The sequence below is a fragment of the Heloderma suspectum genome, chromosome 1 (assembly GCF_057233095.1).
Source record: "Heloderma suspectum isolate Gila_16-S chromosome 1, 16-S_ref, whole genome shotgun sequence".
In the NCBI taxonomy this organism is placed as follows: Eukaryota; Metazoa; Chordata; class Lepidosauria; order Squamata; family Helodermatidae; genus Heloderma; species Heloderma suspectum.
In genome coordinates this window covers 296,241,862-296,261,763 of record NC_139458.1, presented here as the reverse complement: position 1 = coordinate 296,261,763, position 19,902 = coordinate 296,241,862, and the positions used below count along the sequence as shown (strand labels likewise).

The 19,902-nt window shown below is 40.8% G+C and overlaps 1 protein-coding gene across 1 annotated transcript in view; it reads right to left on the bottom strand.

Moving 5' to 3' along the window:
* Nucleotides 1-7,773: 7,773 nt before the first annotated feature.
* COL19A1 (collagen type XIX alpha 1 chain) overlaps nt 7,774-19,902 on the bottom strand; it is a 305,569-nt gene continuing 293,440 nt past the window's right edge. The window contains exons 46-48 of the mRNA XM_084831091.1: nt 17,826-17,954; nt 8,179-8,256; nt 7,774-7,910 (exon numbers count right to left, since the gene is read on the bottom strand). Of these exons, the coding sequence (XP_084687217.1) occupies nt 7,774-7,910; nt 8,179-8,256; nt 17,826-17,954 (344 nt within the window). The remainder of the gene's footprint in view (nt 7,911-8,178; nt 8,257-17,825; nt 17,955-19,902) is intronic.

Sequence of the window (19,902 nt, the reverse complement as noted above, 5' to 3'; positions counted from 1 at the left end):
AGACAAACCTAAATAATTCAATGCACAATGTTCATTTAAGAAAATTTCGAAGTAAGCTTAGTAATTTTGTGACAGTGAGACTTGTAAATAAGTTGGTTCAAGGAATATAAGAACCACATCTCATTGTATTCTAAAACTATTATTAAACCGCTAAATTGGAATACTTTATAGTAGCTTCTCTAACATATTCTACCATCAAAGGTTTTCTAGAGAAAAAGTTGTGCGTGCAGAAAAATTGTACAAGGCCATGCACTAACCAACGCTACCAAACCTGGGTCATGGCCAACACTAAAAATAGGAACAAAAATGAACAGATGAGAGACAAATCATTATGGAATAAGGCAAAGCATTTCACCCATATTTGTCAATGTACTTCGAGTAAAAGCAAAACATTATGGGTTGAATCCTATAGTGCCGTGAGTGAGACGGGACTGCTGGCAGAATGGATTTCCTTCTCCTGCCTGCAGCCGCCCACCCCAAATCTGTTCCAGCGGGTTGGGACCTGCCAGAGCAGATTTAGGGTGCACGCATGGGGCTGCAGCAGGGAGGAGGTGACAGGGAAAGCCAATGTTATTCAAGGGAAAGCCTCATTGTGCAAGTGGACTTCTGCTTGTGCAAGGGTTGAATACAGCCCTATGGGACTTCTAGAACCACCCCCTCCTTGAAATCAATTTTCACCAGTGACCCATTTACTATGTGCAACAGCTTTCTGGATTGCAGCCATGCACCTGATTCAAGAGGACAAGATTAGGTTGGTTCTGGGAGCTCCTTCCCCCTCTATTGGCTGACATGGGACTGGAGCTGTCAGATTTTTCATATAACTATGTATTATATTGTAGTCATTGAGTAAGGGGTAGAAAATAATGGGTACATAGAGAGAAACGTTTGCGTGCATAGCATGTCCTCTATGACACATAATACATGCAAGGTAGCATGGGGGAAATCCATACCACTGAAGTATTGCCTGCAGTAATGCCTTCAGGACTGCACTCATTACTCCTGATCCAGATATATTCTTGAGAAACAGTAATGTCTCCTCTCCTGGAAACAAATGATTAACTGCTGGAAGAGGAGAGGAAAAGAGGATACTTGGACCTGGACTCTCCCCTCCATCACAACAGAGCCAACGCCCATGCTAATGTTTGCATGGGGGGGGGGATACCACACAAGGTGTCTCTCAGCTGCAAGAACCTGTTTCATGCCCAATTGGGAAGACTGGCAAGTAGAAACATGTTACTGTGCATGGATCCTATTTGCAGGGTTAGGCTGGATGTAGGTGCTTCCTGAGGAGGCTCTCATCGAGCAATCACCCAGCCTCCCTTTCAGAATTTTAGTGAGGGGGAGGGGAGATTGTCATCTTCCACTTGTGACCCTCCCATGTTTCCCCACCAGTTCTTCCATCCTTTTGCTTTCCAGAAAAAAAATCCATTAAGGAGGAAGTGATGGAAATAGCTGCACAACATTTTTTGATTGGTAGTGCTAGGAGCTGTCTGTCTGGAAGCATCCTGTGTTCCATTCTGTTTTGGTTACTGATTGTGCATTTCACTCTAACTTAATAGTTTCAGAAGAGAGAAATCTCATCTTGTATTTTTGATCTATATACACATTTTCAATATAAGTTTGCTGGCATTTCATGTATAAAATTGATGGAGAAAGAAAATAATCAGAAGAGGACTAGAAAAACGAGTAACTTAAAATGGCAAACAGAAGTTGCAACTGTGTGTCCTTTGGCACAAGTAAGATAAAAAGAACAAAACTGAGTCCATGTTTCATGACATTGTGTGGCCTCGGATAAAATAGCATATCTACAGAGTTAGTCCCAATTTATCGCATTTAGATATACTACATGCTCCACATCTTAAAAAATTGTGTGAAGACAGTAGAAGAGCAAAATGCACAATTTCAAATGCACAAATGAATCCTTCTTGTTCTCATCTTTAAAGCTTTCCCTTAAAAAAAACAGAAATCTGGGTGTGCTTCCATCTGCACAAGGGTGTTGCACAATCGCTTGTACAAGGTCTTACAAAATGTCTCAAGGTATGGGCTAGTGTAGGGTGTTGCACAATCTCATTTCAAGAAATGTGCTTGCACAAGGCACTGTACAATCTCTTGCACAAGGTCGCCCAATGACTTCTGCTAGTCAAGGAACAGCACCGCTGCCAGGAATTCCTTCCATTAGTCCTTCCCTGGATCCAACCCAGGAAAAATAATTCGAATTGATCTTTTTCATCCATTAAGACTTTCAAAAGAAATGTAGTCACAAGCAAACAAAAATATAAGCAATGTGAATTTAAAATATTTTACCCCAAAATATATAATTTCTTTACTTTCTGACAAATTCAAGTAAATTAACCTCTATAGAATAATGCCAGGTATCTCATCAAACTTTTAGTTCAACTAGCTAAAGCCCAAAATATACACACAGCACCAAATGATACATCACCCTAGCTGCTCTGTATAGCTTTCCAAATTGGAACATTTCTACAGAATCTAATTAAAACACAGCACTTTTTATTATTCTTATAAAAAGTCTAAAATAAATTCTAAAGTAAAAAATATTGAGAACATTTTCAGTTAAGTTTGGAATCACTGAAGAAGTTCAAACAAGACAAGTTTGACAACTTAAATATAAGGAAAAAAACACACCCCTGCCTGACATTATATCTGTCCAGCAGTACATCCAACTATACTGAAAACATATGGGGCTAATGTCCCGACTTGGATAAATCCACTTACTTCAGCAAAACAGTGCACTGGCACAGCTGAATTATTTCAAAAGAGAGGCTTACTGAAGCTCAGTCCAGAGCAAATGTCATTTTCAAGGAATTAAACCATTGTTAGGACACCTCCTACACTTCAGCTGCCTTACAGCTCAATCATTTGCATGTCTACTCAGAAGCAAGTTGAACTGAGTCCAGTGGAACTCACTCCCATGTAAGTGGGTATAGGAGTGTAATCTTCCTCTCCAAGTCTCATTTTTAAAAAAATAAAAATCAGAAAACATGTATGTAAAAATGTCGCGCCAATCCATACTCCCGTGTCAGACACTTCTGTTCTTAACGGCCCGTGTGCAGGTGCATCCAGCTCAGCGTCAGAATGGGACACGTATGCGGCTCTAAAAAGCAAGCAAGCAGACCGGCCCCACCTGTGGGAGGTACACGTGAGTCTCAAAAAGCAGCAAACGGATGGGTCCATTGCCAAGTGCTTATGTCTGGCTGATGTCAGCACAATAAGGGAGGAAAGCCCTTAGGCGATTCCCAGCTGTGCACTTAGAACAGTCTTCCCCAACCTGGTGCCCTCCAGATGTGCTGGACTACAACTCTCTTGGGTCTAGCATAGGTTGGCTGAGAATTATGGAAATTGTAGTCCAACACATCTGGAGGGCACCAGGTTGGGAAGGGTGACAAAGAAGAATGGATCATGCCCCAAGCTTCTACATATCTACTTTCTGTCTCTTGTGAAGTCCAGACTCTGATGACAGTCCCTTGACAATTGTGGGTCAGGGCCACAATCAAATAGTCATGCACAGGTGCATTTTTTTCATAATCTTGCTATGGAGTGTAAGTGAGCAATGAGACTTTTTTTAAAAAAAAATGTGGCTGCTATGGCAACCACTATGCTGAGGAAGATCACAGAGAAAGCCCAGATTGTGCACCAAGACCTTGGGACTGCAGAATGTGTTCCCTCACAAGTGAGACTGTGCATACATATACATACACACAGCAACCCTGACTCTGGGTTATTTCTCACTTTATCAACAAAACGACTCATGGTATCCTAAAGTCTAACGCATTTATCACGACATAAGCTTTTGTGGGCCACAGCCCACTTCATCAGATGTATGAAGTGGTCATCTGAGTCAGTAGGTATATATAAGGCTTCTTCACATGAAGCTTTTTTCCTGCCGTTGTGACTGGTTACTCACTGAAGTTTGTGGGTCATTGATGACGTCATGAACCTCCAGGGCGTCTCCTGCACCTTTACTCCATTTTTTAAAAGATTGGAGATAATGAGCTATCAAATTACTACATTTGAGTTCTGCTTGAGTTCCCTCTGTGAAAAGAGGAAAACCCAAAATAAGAGGAGCTAGACCACAACACCATCTAGCGGCTATATAATGAAACATATGGAAGACTCAGATGAGAGGGACAAGGGAGGGAAGGAAGCATGTGTAAAGGGAGTCTGTCATAATCCTGCATTTAAAACAGAGGCAGAAAGCCCTGTTTTAAATGTGGGATTTTAGGCTGGTGTAGAGATGCCCATACTCTGAATACATGGGGTAAAATCCAACATAAGTCCTACTTAGAGTAGACCCATTTAAATAAATAAGATTTATGTTAGTCATGAGTAATTTAAGTCCCATTGATTTCAGTGGGTCCGCTCTAAGTACGACTTACATTGGATTTTACCCATAGAGAAGAAAAATGGGTTTTTAAACACGAAGTGAGGCCAAAAGTTCAAATGGTACAAGCAGTATAGGTGTATAATATACAACAGAATACTCTGTATACTGTACACAGTACAGAGTATGCTATGTATATCATACAGAGCACACATTAATACAGAATCCAGTTAAAGGAAGACAGGATCCACTGGGCATGGGTACAACTCACTCCCGGCTAGTGGCCACTGGCCACTAAATAGAGATAGCAAGACCAATTGTGCAAATAAACACCTAAAGATGGACAATTGCATTCTAGAGTCTGCTTAGCTGCTGAGACCAAATTCCACAGTGGCTTTATGTTGGAGTCTTCCTTGACACTCTTTTGCTGTAGTGTGGCAACTTTAAGATCAGCTACAGAATGACTGGAGTGATCAAATGTCTCCTCCACTGCTTTCTGAGTGTTACTATTGGTTTCTTATCCAATTGGTGCCAATTCTGTCCCCACATCTATTTGGGCAACATTATGGGAGCAAATATCTTCAAGGGCTCATTTGACTGCACATCTAACATGGTAGATGGTATGACAGGTAAAGTGTGACTCCAAGAACTGAATTGGTTCAATTGATACTGAGTTTAAAAATAAGTAAGGGCTCATCACAAATAAAGTGCTAGATGTCAGCCTTAGTTGTCATCCTGGTACTCAACAGAGAAAAAGCTATTTTCATGCATCCCCCAGATATGCCACATTTCTTTCCAAGGTTAATTTGTTCTATGAGCCTGCAGAGATGGTCTTGCCTTCTCTCTGCCTAAATCGCTCTCTTTTAAAGGGAGACTGGCACTATTTGGAGGTTATTTATTTATTTATTTATTGCATTTATACCCCGCCTTTTTTCCTCTTGCAAGGAACCCAAGGCGGCTTACATTATCCTCCTCCTCTCCATTTTAGAAGAGCCCTCTCAGTTCTTCTCTTTTTTCCCCAGGACTCTTGATCCTACCTGCCAGACAACCTTCTTTGAATTCCAGGGTTTTGAACTTCTACAGTGGCTAGTTGGATAGGAGATTGCATTAGTCTCATTTACCAGTCCCATCCCAGGGTCATTTCACTCTGAAAGTCATTACAATCCATTCCTTGAGAAGTGCAGAAGTTTCTACAGCACATAAGATCTGCCTTTTGATTGAATTAGTGTAAAGGGCAGTGATCTGAAGAACTCTTTATACCACAGGTTGGGCACAATCACATCAATACATTTACTTATGCATCCTTTGGTCAATGTGTCCTACAAAAAGGTTGTGTCTAGTACATGACAGAATATAATCTGACCCTGGGGATGAGCTGTTTTTCTACATCCCCAAAGTATAGACTGCCCCATCATGGAACCACTGGAAAAAGGGAATTTTAACCTTACCATAAATGTCCATTCTCAGATGATCTTCTATTTAAAAAAAAAAAAAGGAAAAGGAGAGAGAACCTGAAAATCAGAGACAGAAGCATGAACCAGTAGCCTCTGGTTTGTTCTATTTAGAAGTCTTTAATTGTCAGCATAGATGCCCTGTGTCCAGTGGAATCTCCTAATGTTTCCTTTTCTTAAGTGTGCCAACCAGGAGGAGTTTCCCAAAATGTAGACTATCCCACCCTGGTACCCCTGAGAATGGTCATTTATGGTAAATTCACATTTTGCTATCACTTCTGCTGTCTTTTGACTACTGCTGCCATCCAGGCATAGCTGAGGACAGGACAATTGTCCCTTGGAGGGATTTTTATTTTAAGCCATTGCTCCTTTTTGTTAGTCCTAGATGGAGGAACTTTGCATTTACGAATTCAGTCTCCCTGTCCAACAGTTCTCTTTCCCTTCACTGTGCATGATCCTTTCATCCTCAAGGGAAACAAAATCTCAGTCTGCCCCAGCCACTGAAGTTTCCAAACAGAACCATTGTGTGCATCGCATGGTGTGTGAACATTCTTGATCTTCGAAACTTACTCTAGCAGGGTTGCTAACGTCTGACTGTTATTAGAGTCTGAACTTCATCTTCTGATTTTAACAGAGGAGAGGAGCAAAGGGAGACGTTTTTGAAATACGTGCTGACCATTTGCTACCTATCAAGACACATGCCTCAGTCTGAAACTACCTACACCTCAATATATGCTTGTCAGAGTTTTACTTGAAATAGAGGCCTTGCTTGGCATATTACGATACAGCATAAACCTCTGGGGCTCATTATCTTAATGCAGCTTTCCCCACCATGGAGCCCTCCAGTTGTGTTGGACTGCAGCTCCCACCATTCCCAGCCAGCAAGCCATTGGCAGTGCTGGCTGGGGTGATGGGAGTTGTAGTCCAACACAACTGGAGTGTCCTGGGATCAGGAAGGCTGGATTAATGTATGGTCATGATTATCCTAAACATAAGACCTATATATTCTAAAGTAGAACATTGTTTTGAATAAGGATGTGCTATCATCACTAACTAGTTCGCTTCCAGAACTAGCTTAGCCTCTGATCATTAAGGGTTCCTTCACATGTGAGGTGTGCAATGCAAACCCAAGTACACTTCCTAGGGAGTAAGGCCCACTGAGACCAATCAGACGTCTTTCTGAATAAACATGCTAGGATTGCACTTTAAAGTGGCTTTTCCTGAAATTGGTCTACAATATGAGGGTAAAACGTACACTGCTGCAGTGTACATTCTATGCTCTGTCTGCATTAACAACAATCTCCCCCTGTGCCACAACAAATGGGAGAGAGGCTCAAAAGGTCCTTTTTTTTTAGCTTCACAGGAAAAATGCTTTAAGAAAAGTGGCTACATTTAATAAACTTCTTGCAAAGTCTGCAACACTGCACAAGAAAATCTCAGTTGCCTGTTGGAGTTCTTAGGCAGTTTACCCAAGCGTTCATAAAAGCTTCATAAAACACCCTGGTTACAATCTTGTAAGCCCAGTTTTTGAAGTTATGTATAGAGTTCCAAGTCCCCAAGGTACCCTAGAGAAAAAGCTAAATATGGTATTTTGTGGTAATTTAGGACGAAAAATAGGAAACCTGTTTGCATCATTGTAGAATGTGGTTTAGTACCTATTACTTTTGTAAGTGATAAGGTTAAAAACCATTAAGAGGTCAACAGGCCATCATGATGCAAGAAAATCACATTTTCCTAAAGGAAAGAAGCCTACAATTATAAACATCTGGAATGAACTCAAGAAAACAACATCTCTGCATTGGCGTAACTCTGGAAAAGAATTGTTCCATAGAGATGCTCCGTAAAATGCCTATACACAATATCATGTATATGGACAAAAATGCACCAAATATTTTAAAGCTTAAATTCGTGGTTAGGTAGGGGGCAGGGAGGAGCGAGGAAAGGGTAAGCCAGGAATCAAAACAGATCCAGATAAAATGTTCATTTCCCAGTTGTTCGTGGCTGAGCCTGAGAGACGTGATAATGGCATTCTGCTGGGTTGCACCTTCCTGTTGCTCCAGGTGGGCCCTGTGCACCTGGTCCTCCCGGAGCTCCAGGTGGGCCTGGCATACCAGTGACTAAGCAAATAATAATAATAATAATAATGGTGATGATAATGATGATGATGATGATCTGCAATTAGTTAATACATTTCTACCAACAATTTAGCATTAATTTAGCATTGTACTTAATGTCTAGACTGTTAATTCAAGAATAAACCAGACCAAAAGTATTTGTCGTGCATTAAAGGGCAACTCAGATGAGATCAAGGAGTGTTAATTTTTTTCTACTTTTCTATAACTGATCTGTTCTTCTGTCAAGAGAATTATGAACTGATGTTTTTACCTGAAGGACCAGGTGGGCCAGGATCACCTGGCAGGCCAATTCCAGGCTCACCTCTTTCACCTTTCTGTCCTCTGTAGCCTAGGGAAGATAAACAAAAAAGAAATAAGAGTGCCCTGAAGTTACATTTATTTTTTAACCTCTTCCCCAGCATATAATGGTAGAGAAGATCATGACTTTTTCTGTTGCTGGCAAGTTATATAATGACTTGTATACCTTCCTTCTAACAAGCAGACAATACCTTGTGGGCCTTGTGATCTGATCCTGAAACAAACGCCTGTTTGCTAAGTACTTCTTATCATAATTTACTGGAATTATCCCCTTACACCCCCACCCCCATACATGCCTCCAATCTCTAGAGTGGATTAAAAATCCTTACTTGGGGACTGAAGCATGTACTACAAAGATAGGCATGTTTTCGCCTGCTTAACACTCTTTACGCACCCTGAATAACATATATTTGACAGGGACTTGTATAAATATGTGGGAAGTGTAGCATATAAGAGAAACAAATAAATGGATTGCACAATATGGATTGCAACCTTGGGTAGCATCAAACTGAAATTTAATGTGAAATGAAAAAGGGAATAGATCTAGAAGCTACTATTACACAAATGCATGGAATCTGGTATTATACTTGGTTTTGAACATAGGACACCCAGGTTTGACTACCTGTTCAGTATTACTAGGCCAGGCATAACTAAGGAATATATATATATATATATATATATATATATGTATGTATGTATGTATGTGTGTGTGTGTGTGTGTATAATCAGCCATTATGCGGAGAGATTGCTGGGAAATGCATGGCTTATCCATATGGGATCTGCAATATGTACCCTTGGTTATGAAATGGATCGTCTATATTGTGTAGAGAATTTAATGTTAAGCCAGAGCCAGCACAGAGACTTTCTACAATGATGCAAAGGATCCATGTGGAAAGTGGCACGACATAATGAAAACTCTGGAGTTTTACGTTGGCCAGTGCTGTTTCAGTCTTTTAACAAACAAGAGAGGGAAAGGGCTAGCCATTTGGGATTAAATAGCACCACTTTTGCTTGGGATTATCACAGCAGATTGAAATGGACAAGGTTTTATTAAAAGAAATGGTTTTCAGATGGTTGGTTCTAAGGCCTTCAAAGGCCACACCTAAGTCCTGTCATTCTGGAGGAAGCAAACACAGGTCTGGCATTAAGGGTAGGCATGGTGGGGTACCTGCTGAGGCTCCACACCCCAGCAGGGGCCCACTGACAAGAGCCCCGTGGACTTGCTCTTCCTCTTCGCTGCTACAATCTGCTTGTTTACCTGCCTCTCACTCTGACCCAGACAACAGTGAGGGGAGCAGTAGATGCCATGGCTTACTTGCTCACTGGCTCTCTGCCTGCCAAGCATGCAAGTGGTAGCAATGCAAAGAAAGAGGAGCAGTAGCAGCTATTGGTAGACCCACTGAGGGAGGGGACACATTGAGGGTCTTTTGCCCAAGGTTTCTTCCAAAACCTGGAGCCGGCACTGAGCAAACTGATCAATCCGTGTGGTTCTTCCCTAAGATTTGACTCCACTATTATAGATTATTATGTGAATGGATTCCACCTGTGAAAATGGTTGAATACACAAAACTGGAAAAGAGAAATTTAAATTTAAACAAATATATCCCCTTCAGCTGGCTGCAGCAAAAAAAATAGTAAGCTTTAACGCTAACCAGATGATTGCAGAAGTCATGCATTATGTTAATGGAGACCCTTAGGGATCTATTGATAGCTGTTCTGTGTAACAGCAACATTGCAAAGCAATCTAAATTACTCAAGGATCATCCTCTGCCTGGTAAGGAGATGGATAACTTGAGGTTCGGAAGATCTGTGGCAGGAGTGGGCAACACCATGATCTTCAACTGGTGGATTGAGCCCCCTACTGGGTCATAGCCTGACCTAAGTTGGATCACAACAGCAACACAACCACCATACACATTTATGGTAAAATGAATAACGAAGTGGGTCCTCAAATGCATGTTTGGGCTTCAGGTGGGTCCTGGGACTGAAAAGGTTGAAGATGATTTAGGCTACTTCTAGCTTTTTCCTTATGCTGCTCTCCATATTGGTACTGAGGGTCAAACTAATTGTTTATGCAATATGCTGTAATGGCTGTCCTTTTCCTTACTCAAATGTAAGCTCAGGGGACTTGATCTGGATGGTTTTGGTTTTTTTAACCCTTTGCCCCTCACTATGGTCCTGAACCAGATTGGGGGCCCTACAGCAGTAATTTTCATGGGGGAAATTTTCAGCTGAAGCCAAAGGTCTTTTTTCCATGCAAATTGCCTGTAGGAGTGAGCAGAGTGGGTGGGTGGAATGATCCTGGCCAGGACCACAGTAAGGGGCAAAGGGTTAAAGCCTCCTACATTAGCATCCCAATCCATATTGGGTCCAATGCAGTGTGGTGTCGAGGTTAAAGTGTTGGACTGAGGAGAACAGGGTTTTAGTCCCCACTTGGCCACAAAGCTCACTGGGTGACAGTGAACTAGTCACTGACTCTCAGCCTAACCTACCTCACAGAGTTGTTATGAGGATAAAATGGAGAGGAGGAGGATCATGTATGCTGCTTTGGGTTCCTTGAAAGAGGAAAAAGGGTGGAATATAAATCGAATAATGAAATTATTAAATGTATTAAAAGTATCTACTTGGCCATAATTGGGAAGAAGCAACTGAGCGAACAGTTGGGTTAGCAGGTACCACAGTGGTGCCTGCCAAATGATTATCCTGTTGACCTTCTAGAAGCCAGTAGAAACAGTTGAAATGGTGTAGAACATTATAGCTATAAGCAAGATGATGAGGAACAACTTCAGAAGCAAGGAAGCCCACATCTGAAATTTTCCTGAGCAAAGAGAACATTTGAGATGTATGTATACCAGCCAGTTTCCAGTGCCAGGTATGATATTCATTTTCTCGGGCTGTGGGATAGAGGCAATTAAAAGAACACGAGTATCGTTAAATGTGACTTTAAATAATGTTACCTCAACAGTAATGGGCCCTGTAAAGTGTATAGATAGACTAGCCTTGTAATTGTTCTACATGCCATCTCAGGGGCAAAACTTAGGAAATTGGAAAGAAGAAATCAGATCTGTTTTTAATACTTCTGAGATCTAACCTGAACAATAAAAATGGAGTGCAAACGCATACAGACTTTCTGTTAAACAAGTAGGCCATGATATGGGTTAATTTACTGCAATCCTCTATGATCTTGATCCAGAAGACATGGTATTTTTGTTCACCTACCACAGTGCCCCAACATTCCCACTTCAAATGACACAAGAAGTAGAAAAGAACAAAGCTCAGATTGGTAGAGCAGACATGCAGGGGAGCAAGCATGGTGCAACAGAACAGGCGTATTTTAACAAACAAATAAGCAGGCACGGAAACTGGAAACAAGACCTTTGTAAATTAAAAAGGAAATAAAAACCATTATCTTCATAAGTTAGTTGTGAAATCTGTGTCCGGTTGGGTAGAACTGTAAATTATTATCCTGTTGACCTTCAGTTACCTTGATTAATTATTTTGGTAGATATGTTGGCCAGAAATGTGGTGCAATTTGTTTTAATCGCTACTCTTTACACTCTATAATCAGGGCATCTATTGCATTTCCCATTTGTTACACCACCTTGTTTTTCTTAGTCTTACAATAAAAAACATTTATCAAAATGAGACCTGTTAAGCTATACATTTAAAAAATGGGAAATCCCGCTATACATCTATCTATTGAATTTCTATATGCGTCATCTGTAAAGAAATAAAACAATATTCATAATAAATCACCTTATGAATTCCTTCCTACTTGGAACCATATGTACAGAACGAAAACGCAGCCAAGAAAGGATCAGTACAGACCATGAAATTTTGTGCACGTTATTGAAATTCAAGTCATTAGAGAAAGTTAATGATACAACAGTGTTGCTACTCACATTTTATGGATATGAATGGTGTAAACAATGTCCAGGTACATCTGAATCATATACAAACAACTGTTTTGTACACTGTTGATTAACAACAATACTGCAAACATTTAATAAAACATTTCACCAACAACATTCTAAATTTCTGCTTTATTTACAGAATCAAAACAGGTAAGAAAAACATTTAAATATGGCATGAGAACACCACTCAAGAACAATCCAAAACACATATCTGTCAAAAATACAGTAGATGTTACATGAGGTATATTTTACTAATGATTAAACTTCTGGAGTTTAACTTCACAGTCTACCTGAGCGAGATTTTAACTTCATTGCGAAAACTGTGATGTAAATATATAGAGCAGAGCATGTTTCAGCTATAAAACCAGGTTATTAAGATATTATAGAACAAAGGTAACTTGTTTTAGCACCTATACTGAAGTGAATGGTTGTGGTAGGATTTGTTACAAAGACTGTATTCTAATGCTGCAATAAGTCTACTCAGAATCATATTACTATGATCTCTTAGCCCTGAAAGTGTCTTGGAAGTTTAGAAGGGAATTAGGGAGCTGTTCAGATAAACAAGCAGTGCTTATATGGCTCGATACATGACCAAGCAGAAACACTTTCCATGAGGACAGTGACATCTGTATCTGTGGAAGCCTGGAAAAACTGGCAACTGAGATTAAGGAACTGGCTGCAGCAGTCCCCACGGAAAGAGCCGATTTGTGGTTGTGCACCAAATATACAATCATGATGAGAAAAGAAGCACTACCTGTTTGTGAGATCTGGACCTAAGTTACACATCTGGCAGGTTTCAAAAGGTCCTGTTCATTTATATGCAGAACACTGACTGAAATTGCTAGAAACGTCTAGATGACCTTTTAATGTCATGTATAAAACACAACATTGAATCAAAGGTCTTTAAAGAGGCTCTCCATCTCTGTGACTTATGTGTCATTCCCTCTCTCTTTTGCACATCTTCAGATACATACAGAGGCAGCTAACTTTCTTCTTCCCTGCCAATTCCACACCCCAAATTTGCCACAATACAGGTAACATTTTCTAGTGAGTGTTTGTTACTGAGCCGGTTGCCTATATATTATATTTCCCCACACCTGGGAACATATCTCTCTTGCCCTATCATGTAGTGAGAAAGCACTTTATTAGACTATGAAGATTACTTTAAAGGAAGCCCTTTATGAATTCTTCTTTGTAATTAAAGAGGCTCAGTTTGTCCAGGACCCTGTGCTGTCTCATACCTACCGTAAATGTTAATCCAGCCCAGTCAGCTAAGACACATTTACATAAACGTACCTTTCTACTGAACAAATCATATGCTCATAACACTTTCATGGTTCAATGCACTTTAACAGGACTTGAAGATAATATTTTATCCTTTGGGTGGGCAAATCTTTGAGGCATATTTTGTATTTATTTTCTATGTGAGGCCAGCTCAGAACCATGTCATTTAAAAAGCCAGCCACTCAAACAGCAGAATTTTTAAAGAAAATCTCCCTAATGATCCAGTGGTAACTGACATACAAAGCTATCTGTTGAATAAACAAAGGAATGTGTGTAGTAATTTTTGCCCCTTAAATAGCAAAGGCACTTATAAAGCTTCCTCCTTTTTCCCATGAGAAGAAAACTCTGTAATATTTTCTCATCTTTGTTCAGAAACAAACATAAATAAAGGACAATGAACACACACATGGAGGGTGCTTTAAACTGATCTATGCTATGGCTGTCACAGTGTGGGAAGCCATTAATGTACCATATTTCACCGTATGGGTGGCACATTTTTTTCCAGATAGTACGAATGTTCCAAGTACTAAAACTTACCAAGCATAATTAGGATGTATCCAAGTTCTTTGGATATGCAAAATAACCTTTAGTAGCTGGAGTTGCTCGCTTAGTAGCTTTTGAGGGCTAGTCACAACTTTGTGGGGTCAGGAAAAGAGAAAGAAGCCTGAGTATTGCAGCTGGTAGGGAAGAAGTAGCTTGCGGGGAAGATAAATGACTACTGGGAAACTAATGCTGCTTTACAGACTGTTTGGATGGCAGCTGCCCCCCCCCCCCGCCTGTCCCCATCTCCACTCAACTTGTATAGTTATAAACAAACATATATGGCAAAAATACATGCTTAATTCTCCAGTACTCTCACTATACAAGGAAATGTATCCTGTAAAAAGTTGCCCCTAACATTTCTAACTGTTCAGGGAAGTAGGGAGTGAGAAACACATGTAAGGAGGATGACAAAAGCAAATATACCCAAAACTACACCCTTCATAAGGGAGGAGTATATGGACAGACATTTACAGCTCTGAAACATGAATGAAGTGTAGTGACAGAGGCCATGGCCATAGTCTAGATAGAGGCCATGGCCAAAGCCCATTGACTATTGACTTACAGCATCTTTTCTACATTTTTTAGTCACTGACCATTTGCAAATCAGCATTACTTGAATTTCGCAGAACTAAACCACACAATGCATTTCCCCCCTTGTATCTCACACACACAGCAATAAAAAACAGCTGCTTTTCAATGTTTCTTGCATTATCCAGGTATAATAGTAACAGTGTGTAACATAATTCAAAACTGTTTTAATTTTATTCATTACTTAAATTCTAATATAATAGGAACTGGGGCTGAATCTTGCATAGAAATAATTTCTTCTTCTCTTCCCCTTAATGCAACCTTCCCCAACCTGGCGAACAGCCATGCTGGTTGGGGATGATGGAAATTGTTGCCCTAATGATTAATTTATGTGAGAACTGATTGTGGTTACTTAATGGTGAGGGGATGGCACTCTGTACATGACCAAAGGCACTCTTCTGTTATTTCATATGAAACTGTGGTGGGCACAGATCCTGAATCTGTTCATGACATTTTAGTGAGTCTCTAAATGAGTATTTTACAAACTAGGAAGATAGGCAGGGTTTTCATATTTGTAGACTAGATGCCCCACTAAAGGTTGGTCCTGATCCAGAGATCCTCATGCAGAGGAATGAGCTCTGCATACTTATCAGTGTGCAAGAATCTCCCCTGCCTCAGATAACTGGCATCAGCAGTATTGCAGAGAGTGCTGACCCTTGGGGGGGGGGGCGGTGAGGAGGGGAATGATGGTATGATAATCTATTCTGTGGTGTGCATTTGTCTACACATGAGATAAGGGATATGATATGCACACCCCAGGTATGCAACCCGAAGGGTGCTCTACCCGCAGAAGCTGATTTTTGCATGTGGATCACCCTTACAGGATCAGGTCAACTCTCTTTTTGAATATTAAGCATGTGTATGAACATTACATACAAACATGGGGCATAATTTAGCCAAAGGTAAGCACATTTTGATTTCAGTGGTAGAGTTATCCATGAGCGTACATACTATCCTATTACCAAAAATCTTTGAAGTCAAACCCTCTTTCTATAATTCTGAGAAGAAACAGAAATCTACCAGATTGTTTTGCCTGTCTAATATACTTTATATATGTCACATTTTATTACTTGCTGTGGAACAATGGAACAAACAATAACACCAGGGAGAGGTATCATACAGACTCTTCAATGCGATTAGTGCGCTTTGTTAATCCCTCATTTGTGTCTCAACTACAGATGTGGGTAGTTACATTAGTAACTACAAGTAAATACAAGTTCTAGCTTACATACATGACGCAGACCTGATTTTAGAGGGGTAACTAAGTTACTGCAGCAAAAAACAACAGCTTCCTGTTGTGGCACTTTAAAGACTAGCAGATTTATTATGGCCTGAAGTTTTCATGAGCCAGAGGACACTCTGTCAAATACATGGAGCATCCTGACAAAGAAGGCTGTAGCCCACAAAAGCTTCTGCCACTGTAATCTTTTAGGTGCCACAAGGCTCCTTGCCATATTTAAATTGACATGACAGTATCTTTATCTATGAATCTATAGACTGCAGCTGTAGTTACAGCAAGCAAATGGAAAGCTCTTAATCCCTTAATGCGGGGAAATGGTTGTGAAAACCCTAAGGGTCTGAGAAAATTAAGGAACTGATAGCCTTGTGCATTTAAGGGAGGGGTGTGTAACTTGTGATCCTCCAGATGTTTTGGCCTACAACTCCCATGATCCCTCACCATTGGCTATGTAGGTTAGGGCTGAAAAGAGTTGTAGGCCAAAACATCTGGAGGGCCACAGAAGTTGCCTGGCCTTGATTTAAGGGAAGGAAAGTCGATTGCTGACATATTTTTCAGGGAAATGGGTCTCATAGCCTGATCCTGTGCATGTTACTTGGACATGAGTCCCACTGACTTCAACGGACCTTCAATTACAGCTTTAGTTTTGAATTATTGAAATATTCATTATAAAGGTGTATTATTATATATCATAATCCAAAATACACATTTTATTTTCACACATTAAAACTGTAGTGATCTTGGGGGAGTGAGTGGCATGGTACGTTATGTTCAGCAATGCAACACTATGGTCTCCTTACAACTAGAATACTACTTAAAGCAGCTTTATCATTTTTTCTGCTTCCCCAAGAGGCATCATGCCTAGCCTTCACTTTGACAAACACTCTGCTGGGAAGTCATTCACATTATAGCTTGGCTTTCAGTTTCTCACATACATCTTAAACTATTAACTGTGTGCATCCTCAATAAACAATCTAGCAGAGACATTCAAGTCGATCATTTACAACAATTTGCATATTCAGATGATGAGCAAGCCACTTGCAACAAAAACCAAACTCCTAGTCCTTTTTTAAGGCTGTCCAGGATCCTTTTATTCTGGTTCTTCTGAGCAAATCACACTTTTCAACTTTCAGCCAAGGATTTGCTCTTATCAGTCTCTATAGCCTTTATTCTTCTCCTCACAGCTTTGTGTTCCGCACTTCTTCAGCTTTGCTTTCATGCTCTTCATTCCAGTCTGACTTGCTCTGACTCCAGAGCAGACCAAACTAACAAAAGATAATAATTAAGAACTACCTATATTCATATATGGTTCATTATTTACTACCCCAATAATACCTTTACAATGTGTGCTCTAATTATTCCGCCTGTAAATCTGAAATGACAATATGATCTGTGCCAAAGTAAAATACAGTATACAGTAAAATATTGAGGAGGTCTAATTAATTGGCATCTGAATGAGGCACAGTGCTGCACAAATAAAGAAAAATCATAGATTTTTTTAAATTGATCAATGCACTGCCTTATGCAAATTGTGAATGAATGTACACCAACTATGGTGCAAATCATAAGGAACTGTGAATATAATTAGATTCATGGCAAGAGTGAAGTACTGGAACATTTAAAATGCATTACTTTTTCCTACATGTTAATTTGCTTATTTTTCTTAACAGATTGGAGGAGCCACAAGGTGGCAGACCCTATAGCTCAAATCATTGGTGGTGAGATGAGACTCTCATTGCTAGAACCGTGCTGAGCTTGAGCACTGCGTTTCCACTATTGCAGGTTTAGGAAAGGTGTGTATCAGTATCCTAATGTTATCAGTTATTAGGATTATTATGCACTGATTAGAAGTTTTTAATATACAAAAAGCACACACCTATTAAGTGTTAATATATTGGTCTAGTCTGGAAAACACTAGTATGGGTTTAAAAGTTAATCATTAGGAAGCTACATGTGTAGTTCCACCCAATTCTGAAGATGTTTGAAAACTTTAAACATAAAATACATATGGCAGTATGAATTTTGAAGCCCTACCTGGAGGTCCAGGTTCTCCGGGTGGCCCAGGTAACCCATCTTTTCCTGGCAGACCTGGTTTTCCATGGGTTTGGGAGGCTAGCATGGCAGCTGGCAGTTTGAGCTGAGATACAAACTGAGCCATCCTCTCTTTGTTTATTAAAAAAAAGGGTGGATTAGTGTTAGATGCTTTTGTACACTCAAATAAGTGATTACCATTCAATCTAATATTTTTAAAATAGCTGAGCTTTATCATCTTTCAATTACCAGGCACGAAATTCTTGAGCTACCAATGTTTGCAGTGTACAGAAATGTTCATATATTATTTGCCATGGGGCAAACAGCAGCTTCAGGGGGATTTCAACCAGGAAAATTGTGGGAGGAGACAAGCTAACCCCCCCTTGTCCAGTACCATGGTCTTGAGCCAGTTGGGTCTCCATGCAGCTGCACTTGCCATTTAAAGTTCATGGGAGATCCAATCACAGATCTCCCACTATCTTCTACAGTTGTGCCTTGCAACTAATGGCGTTTCTAACTAACATGACTCAGCGTACACATACAGACAGGCATAAAGGTATGACACCAGGCCAGCTACCTCTCTTTTCCATCTGAACCGCTTCATGGAACTGGATGTGGGTAACAGACAAGACAGAAGTAGTACTTTGGGGGAATCACCTGATTCAGAAATAGGTGTATGGCCCATTCTGGATGTGGTTGCACTCCCCCTAAAAAGATCAGACTTGCAGCTTAGGGTTGCTCCTGGATCCAATAGCCTGGATGCTCAAATGGCTCCAGTGACCATGGGCACCTTAGAATAATAGAATTGTAAGGGGCCATATAGGTGCATGCCTGCGTGCATGTTTGTATGCATGCCTTTCCCAAGCTTAGGTTGGTACACGTTTCCTGGAGAAGGCAAACCAGGCTACAGTAATTCGTACCATGGTAACATTCAGTTTGGACTCCTGTAACGTGGTCCATGTGGGGCTGCCGCTGAAGCTTCAATTGATCGAAAATGCGGCAGACAGACTCTTAATGAGACGGCGCTGTATGGAGCATATAGCACCAATATTATTCAAAATGCTTTGGTTTCCAATTTCTTTCTGGGATCTGGTGCCACCCTTTAAAGTTCTAAATGATCTGGGGCTGGGACATCTGAAGGACCACCTCATTCTGCATGTGGACACCTGTACACTCAGGTCAACAAAGGCCCTGATTTGTGTTACTTGTCTTCAAAGGTGAGGCAGGTGGCCAGAAGAGACAGGAGCTTTTTAGTCATGGTGCCAAGACTTTGCACACCCTTCTGAGGGAGGCCTGCCTGACTTTGGATGCCTCTAGATGGAGGGCTCCTAGCACTACCAATCAAAAGGCACTGGGCAGCTATTCCATGTTTTCCTCCTTAACAGATGTTTTTCTGGTAAGAAAAAAGATGGACAAAGTGGTGGGGAAACATGGGAGGGTTACAAATGGAAGACAACTTCATCTGGACCACCATAGAAGTCTGTGAATGAGGTGAGCTAATTGCATAACAAAAGCCTCGTCTCGAAGCTCCCTCAATTGCTGCCTGCCTTTGGACAGGTGGCGAAAACCTGGTTCCTTAGGCAAGCCTTTGGGCTAGGACAGGGGCGGGGAACCTTTTTTATGTAGAGGGACACATTCCCTCCCCTTCATGGATCACTGCCTTGTTGTGGCGAAGGGGCTTGCGTAACTCAGTGAAGCCATAAGCTATGCCGTGTAGGGCCACACAAGACGGACAGGTCATGGCGGAGAGTTCTGACAAAATGTGGTCTACTGGAGAAGGAAATGGCAATCCACTCCAGTATTCTTGCCAGTAAAACCCCATGGAACGTATCACAAGGCTAAAAGATACGACGCCGGAAGATGAGCCCCTCAGGTCAGAAAGTGTCCAATATACTACTGGGGAAGAGCAGAGGGTATTTCCAAGTAGCGCCAGAAAGAGTGAAGTGGCTGGGCTAAAGCCGAAAGGACACTCAGCTGTGGATGAGTCTGGTGGTGAAAAGAAAATCCGATGCTGTAAAGAACAATATTGTTTAGGAACCTGGAATGGAAGGTCAATGAATCAAGGTATTCTGGAGGTGGT